The 14688-nt window shown below is 36.5% G+C and overlaps 1 protein-coding gene across 2 annotated transcripts in view; it reads right to left on the reverse strand.

Moving 5' to 3' along the window:
* GLRB (glycine receptor beta) overlaps positions 1-14688 on the reverse strand; it is a 52938-nt gene that overhangs the window by 28189 nt on the left and 10061 nt on the right. For both annotated transcript variants that reach the window (XM_028520958.2, XM_036031970.1), the window contains exons 3-4: positions 4212-4318; positions 2311-2378 (exon numbers count right to left, since the gene is read on the reverse strand). In XM_028520958.2, coding sequence (XP_028376759.1) covers positions 2311-2378; positions 4212-4318 — 175 coding nt within the window. The remainder of the gene's footprint in view (positions 1-2310; positions 2379-4211; positions 4319-14688) is intronic.

Genomic DNA, 14688 nt, shown 5'->3' on the forward strand with positions numbered 1-14688 from the left:
ACTGTTTTGTGGGGATGTAAGAAATAAACAGTACTAAAAGCGAAAAATAATAATTATGGTAAGTCTATATGTAAGGCTATATGATGAAGGCAGCTTCTAATCTGAACCTTTATATCTGCACAACTCAAATTGGAAGGCAGCAAAAGAAACAGCAAATACAAATAATTTTGTTCTCTGGAGAGAGGTCTCTAAAATTAATACTCTACAATAATAACATTATCCAGTCTGTTATTTAACCAAACAAATGTTCCACACGCATTTATTATTTAACATTTTCCTGCCAATTGTTGTATGGCTTCTTTGACTCACTTTGTGCTCAGCAAATAGCAGAATTTATTTGTCCATCTATTCAATCAATTTTAGCTAGTATAAGAATTTGCATATTTATCTGTTCAGTATTTATTTGGTGCCTATTGTCATCTGTATCTTATTGAAAATGGAGAAGTAGAATAAGTTATTCCTGACTTTAAGGATTTTATAGTTCATTAGAGAATAAAGTAAATACACACACAAAAGAAGCTATCATATTTAATTAACAAATAAGTAATAGAAATGGAAGCCTGGATTGAAAAGAAGGTACAAAGTGAGTCTGAGAAGCCAGTAATCTGTAGAAAAGTTGTCCCTTTTTAACACCCTTTTCTCCCAGGTGTTTTCAACTTGATGTAATCAAGTAACTATTGATGAGACGTAGAGGAGTTTAGATTTCTCATATTGGGAAGGCAATTCAATATTTATTAAATGACAGATACATTAATGATACATACTAATCTATGACACAGGTAGCCTTTATGTGAATGGGAAAAATATCCTTGCATTAGTTGTCCTCAAATGCAAAAGAGGGTTGAGGGTGTTTCCTGCAGGCTGTGACACCTTGCCATGGTGTTTTAGGTTGAGTATAGGGGTGTCGTAAAAGATACAATAGAGTATGAAGTGCAGAGACCAAATAGCTCCCCTGAAAGTTTCACCTTGAGAAAACGAGCTCTCTTACTCTCTGCAAAGTGAAGTGCTTTGATAGATAGACTAATCGTATGTTCAGTTAATGAGTGCTACACTTGTCTTGTGAGTGATATATGGTAATTTATATTATATTTCAGAGCTGACTTCTACTGATCTGTACTGTATGTCTATGTCATTTAGGTGAACTAAATGAAATTGAATTTTGGACTTGATTCCAAATCTTTTAAAATAATTCTCTAAAAAAAATATTTACACATTGCTTAAGAAAATCAATTATTCAGGGGCTAAATGCATGCTTCTATAAAAAATGACATTCTCATTAGGATCACAGATAAAAATAGGCATTATGATTTAATGCAGCATACAGTTCCTTTTGTAGCATACTACGCTCCTACTAGGAATAAAGGGAAGTTTTATTCATTCCTTCTCTAGTCTGAGATATTCCCTGAATAACTGTACTGTACTCTGACCATTATCACTAGGCTTTCAACCCACACCTTATATTATTACTTAAAAAAGTATCTCAAAAATAGAAAAGAACCCGAGCCTTCTTTCTCCCACCTGAAGTATCATTTCAGCATGTGGTTTTTCAAAAATGGGCACAAATCTATGTTCTAAAACATCAGAAACCAAGTAGACTTTCCCGAATGTCTTTTGAGAAGCTGGGGGGAATTACATCATCTACCGCTCAGAAACTCTACCCATGCCGCATGGCTGTCTGTGTCTCAAAGCTGCCATTCCTCACGGACAGCAGCTACTCCTGAAACCTTTCTTTTCTGTTCCTTCAAGGTAGCATCTTGACGGTCCCTTCTTCCCATTCCCCTGTGCCTTTCCTTGCTGCTTCCCCCATTGCATAATATTTTCAGGGAGCTCCATGGTCATATTTCATGAGGATCGATTTTGCTTTTCACAGTCCTCTGCCCCACACATCACAAAATTAGTCCAACAGAGAAAGCAAAGATCCTCCTCAGGAAACTGCAATTAAAAACCTGTCAACACTCAGACATTTCCAATGCTTACACATATGGGCATATTGGGGAAAATATGTTGTCCCAGAGTATTAATTGCATAAATCCTCTTTCCAGGTGGTATCCAATTAATTGTTCAGAGTGAGTATGGTAATTTTTCAAGTCCATAAGTTTTGACGCAGTATTAAGGCTAAATTTGAATTATAACATTACACAGCCACTGGAGTCACTAACTTAACCTTGGAGGTGGATTATTTTATACCAGTAAAGAGCATGCATTTTTTCCTTAGAGTTACCCATTGTTTTTCAGCTCTAATATTATTCCTCTCACTATGCTTTAGGTTAAATTTTGATAATTAAAAAATTAAATTAATTGTACTCTTACCATGGTGGTCTCTTGAATGGATCCAAAGCTGTTGATAAAAATGTTGACTACTACATCAACAGGAATACCTGTGAATAAAAATTAAGGATATATTTAGTGGCTGTAAAAACTTAGTCAGAATCTTCATATTTCATGGTTTATGCATTTGATTTTTATCTTTTCTGCCCCAATCCTCATGGATATAAAATTATAAATCAAAGGTCTTAGTATATCATATTCACAATTACTGATAACCTATTTTTTAAAAATAGGGATAATTACACAAATATAAAATGAGTTGTTGTATTTTGTTATTTTTCCAGAAATATTTATCTTTAAATTGTAAAGACTCTGAGAAAATACATTTACCTTTGAAAATAAATAGACAACCAAAATAGAAACAGAGGCATGAATACATGGAGTTATCTGACAACTGCCAGAGGGGAGGGGGAGGGGTGGGCCAGGTGAGAAAAGGCAAGGAATTAGTCAAAGAACATATAAGCTTAACTCATAGATGCAGGCAATAGTGTGGTGATGGCCAGAGGGAAGGAGGAACAAGGGTGGGGGAACTTCAGGCGGGCAAAGAGGGGCAGAATGAGGATACCTGTAATGGTGTAAAAAATAAAAATAAAGTAAAAAACAAATTTAGTTGATGCATTTCCTTTAAGAAAATGTAAATTATTCTTTACAAAATATCATTTAAAAATATGGTTTAAGTTTTTGAAATTTTATAATGATCTGGAATTCTTACTTGAATTAGTAAAGCAATCAATATTCAATAACTTGTATGTATAACTACTATATTTTTATTTCTAATTCATGCAAACTCAAAGTTAATTAGATGTATAACAGAGTCATTATACAGATTTTTGCCTGACCTTTTGGAAAATAATTTGAAAGTTCATGGAGTGAGAACTAAGGTATAATGTTGCAAATTTCTTTCTTGCCTTTTTTTTCTTTACTCATTGTGGGCTGCTGGTTGGGCTAACAAAGAGAATATGTGAATTTAGCCTTTCAGCCACATAACCACCGACTGATGAAAAACAGGTGGTGAATCAATATATGGTAGACATGTGACAATCCAGACCATGGCTGTTGTTGAAAGTAACTGAGTAGGTTCTGGTAATGAACAAAAATCCCTGTTTTTACAACATAGTTGTATAACTTCAGTTGACTAGAAGCAGCTGCAGACTTTTTTTTTTCTGTGAAGGAAAAAAAAATGAAGCTTTATAATGTTAATCTGATCGACATTAATACCTGTCCTAGCTCTACAATCTTCTCAGGACTTTTATAGCAAGTATGGATTTTGTTCTTGAAAGCTATGGTAAACTGTAATATTTTGTTGGGGTAAAATCAGTCTATGTTGTAGAAAACACAGTCACTTGTTTTCACACAAGTTAACGTGTTTTTAAAAACCACATGGCCATCTTTTTTTTCCCCCAGCAAAAGAATAGAGGGAATTTTTTTATCAATGTGAAAGGCTAGAAAACGGTGAAAAAGAATCTAAATACACATCAGAACTGTTCTCTATCCCTGAATGAGTAGATGGTCACTTTCCTACCAAATGTAACTTTGGTGCCTGTGAATGAAAGCCAGCGCTTCAACCTGAGACTAAATTTTAAATCACCAAAGTTAAGAATACTAAGTACGCAGAAAACCTATTAAGAGGTTAGTCTATTATTTCATGATATTTCCTTTAAAAAATTGAAAACCATATAAAACTATTAGAAGTAATGTTTGGCTTATTTTTGGAACATGTTTAACATTACATTGCTCTGAATCGAAGAACATTCTGGAAAAGTCACATATTAATTGGAAATGTTATTGTATTAAGTATCATAAATAAAGGCTTTCATGCTGATAGAATTCATTTTTTGAACTGCACAGAACAGAGCTATTTGCAGGCGTGGAGGGGAACGAACCTTTGAAATTCGGTCTGATCCGGGGATCATAACTGACCAGCAGCCTATTCAAGATGTTGCTAGTGGAGTTGGCGGGGACACGGGCAAGGTCTTCTGCTGACTGCTGGCTATAATAGAAAAAAAACAAAATGAAATCCTGGGAAGTATTTAGTTTTTTGGAGACAAATCCACAGTTATAGCATGGTGTTTCCAAATAGAAGTAAGTGAAAAGTAGGAGACATTGTCAGCAGCCCACAAAAAAAAAGTCATAAGAAATGAAAACCAACAAAAAATTACTTTAGCACTTAATTTTACCAGATGAATGGGACACTGTCCTGAATACTCCAAGTTACTTTCTTTATAAAAAATTAAGCAGACATCTTACTTGTCCTGAAACTACCTGCAATCAAAATCTAGACAAGCACAAAGGGAATGCAGACAATAAGAGCAAAAACAAAGTTTTTGAATAATGTATTATATTTAAACTTCTGCCCAAACAAAAGAGTATGTGAATCTCATCAGATGGCCAGAGAGATAGTCTAAGAATTCAAAATAAATCCTGCTGACATTTATAAAATGATATTTCCCAAGAAATACACAACAAATGTTCTCAATGAGTGAAATATGTTGGAAGGGGGTAAATATAATAATAAAAGAAACCTCATTTAAAATGGAGTCGAGAAGCCCTGTAGGGGGAGCTCTCACACAAGTACCACTTCTTGCAGCCTACCAAACCAGGAGGAAGAAGGAAGATAATTATTTCAGCAAGGGAGGACATTTTTCACGGGGGAATTTTATCTCCTGCTTTTATGAAAAGGAAGGAGGATCTGTCCTTGCCCTAGCTGCAACACACTAACGCCCACTTGCAGCCTATGGAAAACCACCACAGCCTCTAACTCTTGTTCTCCAGTGAACAGTCTTCCCACGTTCCTCCTAAAGCTAATAAAAGCGGGCCTTCCCTTTATCTCTGTGGACTAGCCTATGGTTCACCGTAGCTTGCTTGTCCCAAATTAAAATTCTCTGTTATTCCCACATAAACTCAACTGCCAGTAAAATAACTGGCTATTTTTATTTTTGAGGTTGACATGGGAAATTGGTCAAAAGGAGTGTCTCTCTTACCAGATCAATTAAACAGGGAAAATACAGAGCTGTAAGATACAACTATCTTTATTACATATATATTTGCTGTCAACTAAAGGAAAAACTGCCACATTTTTCTATTTCAATTAACTTTGAACAATGAACCTTGACTAAAATGGTAGTTGCTTGAGAATACTTAAACACACAGACACTTCATTGGAAGCCAGTGGAAAATGTTTGGTTGTTTATGGTTTGTTTTATCACTCACAAAGTCTTATCATATAATCATTTTCCCAGTACAAAAAAAATCCATGAGAATCACAAGGAACATTAAAACTATATTTGGAGCATCTAACACTATCCATTCTGTACTAATATATAAAAGTGTCAATTTCATAAATCATATTAATTTATATGAATCAAACTCAGATGTATTGGCTATAGCTTTGTTTTGAAATGCCAACTCTTATCTATCAGGCAATTCTGTTTTGAGTTAATTATTATACAATTTGTTGATAAGATACAATACTAAGGTGAGATATAACCAATATTAAGAAATTTATGAAAAATCTAAACTGTTGCAGATTATATAGCATTTTATTTTATCTTTTAAAAAGATCGTATAATGTTTTCTTTTTTAAGATTTATTTATTTATTTATTTTTAGAGAGAGGAGAAGGGAAGGAGAAACAGAGGGAGAGAAACATCAATGTGTGTTTGCCTCTCACACGGTCCCCACTGGGGACCTGACCCACAATTCAGGCAGGTACCCTGACTGAGAACTGAACCAGCAACCCTTTGGTTTCACAGGCCAGCACTCAACACACTGAACCACACCAGCCAGGGCCATAGAGCACTTTAAAATTGTTTCTTATGGTCTTATCAGCTTCAATACCACAGTTGCAGGGAGTTGGGGACTGGCAATAAGATTTTGTTTCATTTGAGAAAGCAGCTGACAATCTGATGGGAATTCCTTTGTAGGTTAGTGTCCTCTTATCTCTTGCTGCTTCTAGAATTCTCTCCTTCATTTTAATCTTGGATAATGTAATTATGATGTGCCTTGGCGTGTTCCTCCTTGGATCCAACTTCTTTGGGACTCTCTGAGCTTTCTGGACTTCCTGGAAGTCTATTTCCTTTGCCAGATTGGGGCAAAGGAAATAACAGTTCTCTGTTATTTTTTAGAATAACTTTTCCATTTGTTGCTCTTCCTCTTCTCCTTCTGGTAGCCCTATAATTTGGATGTTGGAACATTTAAAGATGTCCTGGAGGTTCCTAAGCCTCTCCTCATTTTTTTGAATTCTTAGCTCTCCATTCTTTTCTGATTGTATGTTTTTTTTCTTCCTTCTGGTCCACTCCAAGACCTTACAGGCAAAAAGGGGCTGAAAAGAAGTATTCCAAATCATGAAAGGCAAGAACCTACATCCAAGATTGCTCTATCCAGCAAAGCTTTCATTTAGAATGGAAGGGCAGATAAAGTGCTTCTCAGATAAGGTCAAGTTAAAGGAGTTCATCATCACCAAGCCCTTATTATAGGAAATGTTAAAGGGACTTATCTAAGAAAAAGAAGATAAAAAATATGAACAATAAAAGACAGCAAACTCACAGTTATTAACAACCACACCTAAAACAAAAACAAACTAAGCAAACAACTAGAACAGGAACAGAACCACAGAAATGGAGATCACATGTAGGGTTAGCAACAGGGGAGTGGGAGGAGGAGAGAGGGGGAAAAGGTACAGAGAATAAGTAGCATAGACGGTAGGGAGAAAATAGACAGAGGGAGGGCAAGAATAGTATGGGAAATATAGAAGCTAAAGAACTTATGACACATGAACATGAATAAAGGGGGGGAATGTGAGTGGGAGGGGGTGTGTAAGGTGGAGGGGAGTGAAGAGGGGAAATGGGCCAACTATAATAGCATAATCAATAAAATATATTTAAAAACAAAAAAAGATTTTGTTTCATTGTAGGTGAAATTGTAACCTTTAAAGCCAACTGTCATTCCTTATCAAAGATACAAAACTCCAAAGAGAATGAGGGGGTGGGGGAAAACTGGATATCAGGTTGCAAATTGACGTTCAAACCCAGTTACAAGGTTTCTCATTCATGGGATGAAAAGATAATTAATTATAAAATATACTTGTATTGGTTCATTTAAGGAATGCTATTATTGTGCCTCTTGGTATGAAACCTTTCACAAGTATCTTCCTTCTAAGCATTGAAATGACCAGACAATATAAAGACATTTAACGCTAGTTTTTGTGATAGCGAGATTTCCAGCTGATTTTTTTCTTCCAGCTATTAAGCATGGCAGAATGTGCCACCCTAAAATATATCTCTTTGGCATAAGGATTATTTTGAGCTAAAGGCATTTGAAAAACAGCAAACACTAGAGGAAGCTTTCTCAAAACTCTATCTGCCTAAAAACAGGTCCTCCAAAATGAAGTCAATTGTCATAGATCCTCTTAGGGGAGTTTCATCAACTAAGAAAGACTGACTTTTATCACCATAGAGGAGACTAGAAATGGACATCACACCAGATAAACTTTGTCATAAACTATCACACCTCCTGTCTCTTTTCTAATAGCTCATTCATCTATTCTGTATACATATACATGCACACACACATAAACACATATATACATGTGTGCACATAAGCACACACATATGTATATGTGTGCACACACACATGCAGATATAGGTGTATGGATACATGCAATACATGTATACACATATGTATGTGTGTATAGTATATATGCATGTGTGTGTGCATGTATATATTCTCCCTTAACTAGTCTACATTCCTCCTCCTCTCCACCTATTAAGATGATATATAAGCTCTCAAATCCCACTACTTTTTGGGTATCCACTTTTTGTGCTGTGGTGCCCTTGTGTAAGATTAAAAATTAATGTTTGAATACTTTTACTCCTGTTAATCTTCCTCTTTCCAGTTTATTTACTAGGCCTGGCTATAAGCTGTAAGCTGTGTCAATCAAACCTATTTTTAGCTGTTCTAACTCATTACCAAATTTTGTCTTTCCTCCATTCATTGCTTCAGAATAAATCCCCCTTCTTGGAATACTATAACTTCCACTCTTTATTGTTCTCATCTAATCCCAGCCCATCCTTCAATATTGACTCTCTAAAATCTAGCCTCAATCATCCAGCCTTACTGTAGTGAAGACAAACTGATAAATATACATTGGCAATACTCTGAAGCTTCTTTTCTTATCCACGTGTATATAACCAACAGGACTGGATACAGATGGTATGCTTCTTGAGGAAATCATGGCTTCTACATTTTTGTAACCCCCTGTACAGCTTACACAGTATCAAAATCACATCAGTTCAAGCATTTCCATCTGCCAGGTCTTTAAGTAGACTTCATGCTCAGGATTGCTGTGTGCCTCACAGCAGTAGCAGTTACATTCATCATTTCCAGATGAAAAAGAGATTTCTTCCTGTGGTGTCCTTTCAGGAGAAAGGACTTGTTTTTTGCCTCTCAGAAGCCTTCCAGCATTGGACATTGCTGACCAATCACTGGCCAGGAGGAAGAAACAATCACGGTTGGCTCAGGTGATAGTCTGGTATGAAATAGATACTGGAGAACCAACCATCTTGTCCATTACAGTCTTTCACTTGATAATTACAAACACTTGCTCGGTTACATAAGAGAGATATTAGCTACCCAGAGAGCTATTTTTCAGTGAAGTGAAAGAGAAAAGCCAGAGGGGTAGAAAAGTGAGCAGTAGGTGAGTAGATGGAGCACTCACGTGCATGGTATATGCAGAAATGAAGGCACCGTAAGGTTAAGACAGTTTTCGAAAGTGGTAAAGTCAAGAATGAAACCTGATCTAGGTTCCTAATTCTCATTGGACAATACACCTGCTGTAATGGAAATGAAATACCACCTGTCTTCTTACTGCCATGCATCTATATATTGCTTTTTATTACTTTAGGACAATAATATATGTTACATTACAATTAAGTTCTACCAGTTTCACTGATTTTAGAAAAAAAAATTGCCCTTTTTACACCTTATCAGTATCACTCTTCCCTCTAAACATCTCCAAATGCTTGTATTTCTCCCAAAGCCAAATAAATAAATAAATAGTTAACAAAAACTCAATGTTGACAGACAAAAATCTCCTGAAATAAAAAAGAAAGCATATCAAATATGCTGTAGGCCCTTTTATTCCTATTTGTGTCCATGTCTTTTCATATCTCTGATGCAGGTAATGCTGATACAAATATTTAAGCAACAGTTCACCCTTCCTTATATTAGCATTTTACAGATATTTTAAAATTCAAGTAAAATTCCATGTACTTTATATTCATGAATTTAAGGATCTTTTCCCACCTTAAAATCATGTTTTTAGCTTAGTGAATACTAAAATAATTTTAAAGTCATCTCTACAGATTAAAAAAAATACTTAAAGAGCCTAAATAACTATGCCACTTTCTTCCAAAGACTCAAAGCAATTTGCATGTAGCATATTTTCCTATATGTGCACTTGATATCATCTTATAATTTAGAAAAATACCAGTATTATTCATACAAAGTAAGCAGGAATAAGAAGAGTTAAATGATTTCAATGCCTTTCACTATTAAAGTCTTTATATTCTGAATCTCAGTCCAATGTTTCATCCATCTGATTATGCCATTTTATTTCAAGAAATCTATCAACAATTATGATATTATTACAAAACAGGATTTATTTCATGGAAATGTGATATTAATTTAAGAAAATAACTTACTCTACTCAGGCAATGTGATCAAATGACTAGAGAAAATAATGTTTTATATCAAAAGCCTTTTTACAACCAGTCTTCTTTTGTTCACTTGCCTAAACTTGAACCAAAGTCATTACTAATATGCAAAGTTATGCAAGGAATGTATCAGGCTGTATAGCTGTATGATGTAATGTTTTCCAGTGCTAAAGGAAAAATCCAGAAATTTCTTTCCAAAGGGGAAAGCTCAATTTTCCATGTAGAACGTTCATATTTTTACATGACCCTTTAGTGACCGCGCTGCACAGCTCCACTTCAGAACTGGTCTGTGTGAGTATAGTGCCCTAATCTCCTCCCTCCACCAGGAATCTGACTCGAAAGGGATTGTGGGATTATTTTTTCTTAAGAGCTATAAATGCTACAACAATGGTCAAAGGCCTTCTCCAGCCTGAATGCAGTATGGATATGTCCACAGGAGAGAACGGGGCGTGGGACCTGCAAAGCTTTCAGCCGGACATGAACTGAACGAAGCAAGCCCTAAGCAGCGAGGAGCGAGCAAGGTAAACATATGTAAAATATATGGGTTGTGTTATTTCTCCCCTGTACTCTGGGGCAGTGATTCTTTACCTCCTTTTTAGGTTATAGACACCACTCAGAATCTGATAAAAGCTATGTTCTTCCCCCAAAAAGTACAGGCAAAGTCTGCAGTGCTGAGGGTTCCTGGACCTGTGCACCACAAGCTAACTCCTTCATGCAAACAAACGCGGGTATCCTTGCCTAAAAGACAATTAAAAAAAAAAAAGTCAGGTACCTTGTAGTGACAAAAGTAAGCTAAGAGGAGTGGAAAAAAAAAACAAGATGAAAATATGACAAAGGGACAAAGAAGCCAACTGAAAGAGTTCCCATGGCCAAATTTGAAATGATTTGGGAAATAACATAAAGTAGTATTAGGTTATATTATCAACCATAAAATAAAATCCATAGATATATGCTTCTCCAAAATGCATGCCCCCATTCTAATTATAAGAAAACCATCAGACAAATCCCACCTGAGTGATGTTTCACAAAGTACCCAGCCAGTATACCTCAAAGCTGTCACAGTCATGAGAAACAAGGGAAGGCTGAGACACTGTCACAGCCAAGAGGAGCCTGGGGAGCATAAAGACCAACATAAGTAGTAAGTCCTGAACAGGGTTCTGGAACAGAAAGATAGAAGGACACTGAGTAAAAACTAAGGAAATCTGAATAACGTATGGACTTCAGTTAATGACAAGGTGTCAACATTGGTTTTTTAATTGTAAAACATGTACCATACAAATATAAGATGTTAATAATAGGGGAAACAAAATGCAGGGTATTTGTGAATTGTGTACTCTTTGGGCAATTTTTCCATAAATCTAAAATTGTGCTAAAATAAAAAAAGTATATTTAAGAAAAAGAAAAGAACAAATAGCCGAAGATCGTAAGAGACCCCCTCACCAAAGATGAACAGATGGTAAATAAACACATGAAAAAATGTTCCAAGTTATAGGTCACCACAGAAATGCAACTTAACAATAATAAACTACTACAGGCCTATTAAAATGCCCACAGTCCAGAATACTGACAACATGTACAAATGAAAATGAAGGGCCACAGGTGCTCTCATTCATTGCTGGTGGGAATGCAAAATGGTACAGCCACTTTGAAAGACCACTTGGTGGTTTCTTACAAAACTACACATATTCTTACCATCTCATCCAGCAATCTTGCTCCTTGGTATTTACCCAAAGGAGATGAAAACAATGTTCACATGCACACACACACACACACACACACACACACAAACCTGCACAGAAATGTTTGTAACAGATTTATTTGTGATTGCCAAAACCTAGAAGTAAACAAGATGTGCTTCAGTAGATGAATGGATAAGTAAACCGTGGTGCATCCAGACGATGGAAGATTATTCAGCGTGAAAATGAATGTGCTAGCAAGCCATGAAAAGCTATGGTGAAACAGAAATGCATATCACCAAGTGAAAGAAGACAATCTGAAAAGACTACATACTATATGATTCCAGATACATGGCATTCTCGAAAATGCAAAACTATAGAGACAGTAAAAAGATCAGTCAGTGGTTATGAGGGACTGGAGGGGAAGGGGAGAGGAACAGGCAGAGCCCAGAGGTTTTTAATGTAGTGAAAATACTCTTCTAGGTAATCAGACAGATAACTAGTCATATAAGGACAAATATTTTATATATTCTGGTAACAAACTAAGTCAGTGGTTATTTATTAATCCAGATAATTGAGGGGGTTATGTGTTTTATATTTTCCTATCATTTATTACTGCCTCTCTTGATAGTCTCTCCATTTTTCCATTCTGTTTTTATACATTAAATTATGAACAGAAGGTTTATAAATACGGTGAGTGATACCTTTTACATGATTCGTTGAGTTTAATTTGTTTATATTTATTTGAAAAGAATGTGTTTATGGGTATATGTGTATGTGTGTGGCAAAGTCTGTTATGTTATTATAGGCCAAGAATCATAATTAAAAACAGTGTTCCACAACATTCATTTTATTTATCCCCCGCCCCTGTTGGGCTTAAGGAACTTTTGGATCCTGTAGAAACATTTTCAAATCTTGTCTAACTTCAATTATGCAATTACATCATCCATGGCTCAAAGAAAAATGTTTTTCACAAAGTAGAAACATCTATTTGGAGAGATGCTGGAGTTTAGATAATAGCAATTTCCAAATCTCATTAAAGGCTATGATCTTTTTTTAACTTCATATCACATGTGACATTACTTGTCCTATGAATACTATAAGTACCTTCTATTTATACGGTGTGTTTCTCCAACAGTGTAAAACACTATACATTCTCACTACTTTTCATCGGTTTGTTAATTTGATACAAATCTGATGACCTAAGGAATTAAGTCTCAATCCAAACCAAATGTCTACTGTTCAATTCCTTTCCATACCATGCAGAAATAGTATTACAACCTGGTCCAGCAGATGAAAATCCACAGCAGTACCTCTAACTCCGCTCTAACTGCGGCTGGAATAGTACTTACCGCTTCTCAATTTTCCATACGTAGCACAGATATAAAATGTTTATCTTCTGGTCTAATAGGAATGGTAATAAGATAAACCAACACTAACACACGTCATAAAGTTAAATGTGGGTATAATTGAAGAAATGCTTGTCAACAGACTGGTTGGTGTTCTATCCCCAGACAGACTGCGAGATTCCCACATGACATTGGGTAAATCACTTACCCTCTTTGAGTCTCGGTGTCCTCACCTTTAAATCAAAGGTTTAAATGAGGGGACCCCTCAGATCCCATTCAGTTGGTAACCTGGCTCTACCTGTTGCGGATGCTGTGGTGCTGCCTGCCCCAGATGGTCCCTTCAGAACTGAGGCTGTTGCCAGGAATGCTGGCTGCTTAGGGGTCTGAGCTGGGTCTGAGCTGGGTCTCTTCTGGAGTAGCATTCAGCTCAAAGAAGGGGTCTTGACTTGGAGGCAACCCATGTCCAGAAACTTTGTTATTGGGCATATAAGGGGACCCCAAGCACTTTCTACAAATAGAGATGACTCAGAGGGCACCCTAGCTCCAGGGCTTCCTCGGGCACCCACTGATGGATGCTTCAGGTGCAGCCATATCATTCCTGTGTTTCACCCTGCTTTCCTTGCCCACATAGATGTTCCAAAAACAATCGCTCTCTGCATGTAGATCTTCATGTCAGAGTCTGTCTTAGAACTCTATCTACAACATCAAGTAAATAAGATTCTTTAAAGAATAAAACTTATGCAACTGTCAGTATGCTACGTTTCTCTTTTACATTAGTTATTCCTGAAGTCCTTTAAGAAAGTTCTTAAGCTTTAACACATGCCATGCTCAGGCCCATGTGCTGGTTATGTATTAAAAAAATCCAACACAGGTGTTGGTTATTCTGATATAAAAGTGGTGTTTGAAACTGTGGGTTCAGATGAATTTGTCTAGTGATTCTCAGCTCTGGCTGTTCACTGAATTCACCTAAGATGTTCTGCAAACTTCTGATGCCAAGCTCCACTCCCTGCCTCCCTCCAGGTTTAATTAGTTTGGCATGAAGCTCAGGCATCAGAATTTTAAAAGCTCCTCAGAAGATTCTAGTGGTTAGACAGTCACTTGCCAGCAAAGAGAATTTACAGTGAGGAAAGCACATGGAATTAAAACAGGAGCAGATGGGAGGGAAAAAATAAGCCAACAATTAAGACAAAGAATGAACTAGCCCAAGAAGTAGGAGGAAATCCAAAAGTGTGTGTCAACAGAACTCAAGAAAAAAGAATGTTATGCAAAGGTTGGTTAACGACCAAATGTCACAGAGAGGTTGAGGTGAGGACTGAAAACTCTCTGTGGGATTTAGCATAAAGGAGAGCTGTTTTTCACCTGATTGAAAGACAGAAGTCGGATGGGAGTAGAAAGAATACTGAGTAGTAGGAAAGGATATGGAACAAGAAAGTACATCTATTGAAAAGTTTGACCAGCAGTGACTTCAACAACATGGAATAGGAAACTCTGGACCCTCCTTTCCCCCATGGACACACTAACTCAACAGCAATGTCCAGGTCCATTCTCTTTGTCAGAAATGCAGAAACTAGGTGAGAGGCTTCTACACCCAACCAGGTGCAGTGAAACCTGTAGGGAAAGTGGA

The sequence above is a fragment of the Phyllostomus discolor genome, chromosome 8 (assembly GCF_004126475.2).
Source record: "Phyllostomus discolor isolate MPI-MPIP mPhyDis1 chromosome 8, mPhyDis1.pri.v3, whole genome shotgun sequence".
In the NCBI taxonomy this organism is placed as follows: Eukaryota; Metazoa; Chordata; class Mammalia; order Chiroptera; family Phyllostomidae; genus Phyllostomus; species Phyllostomus discolor.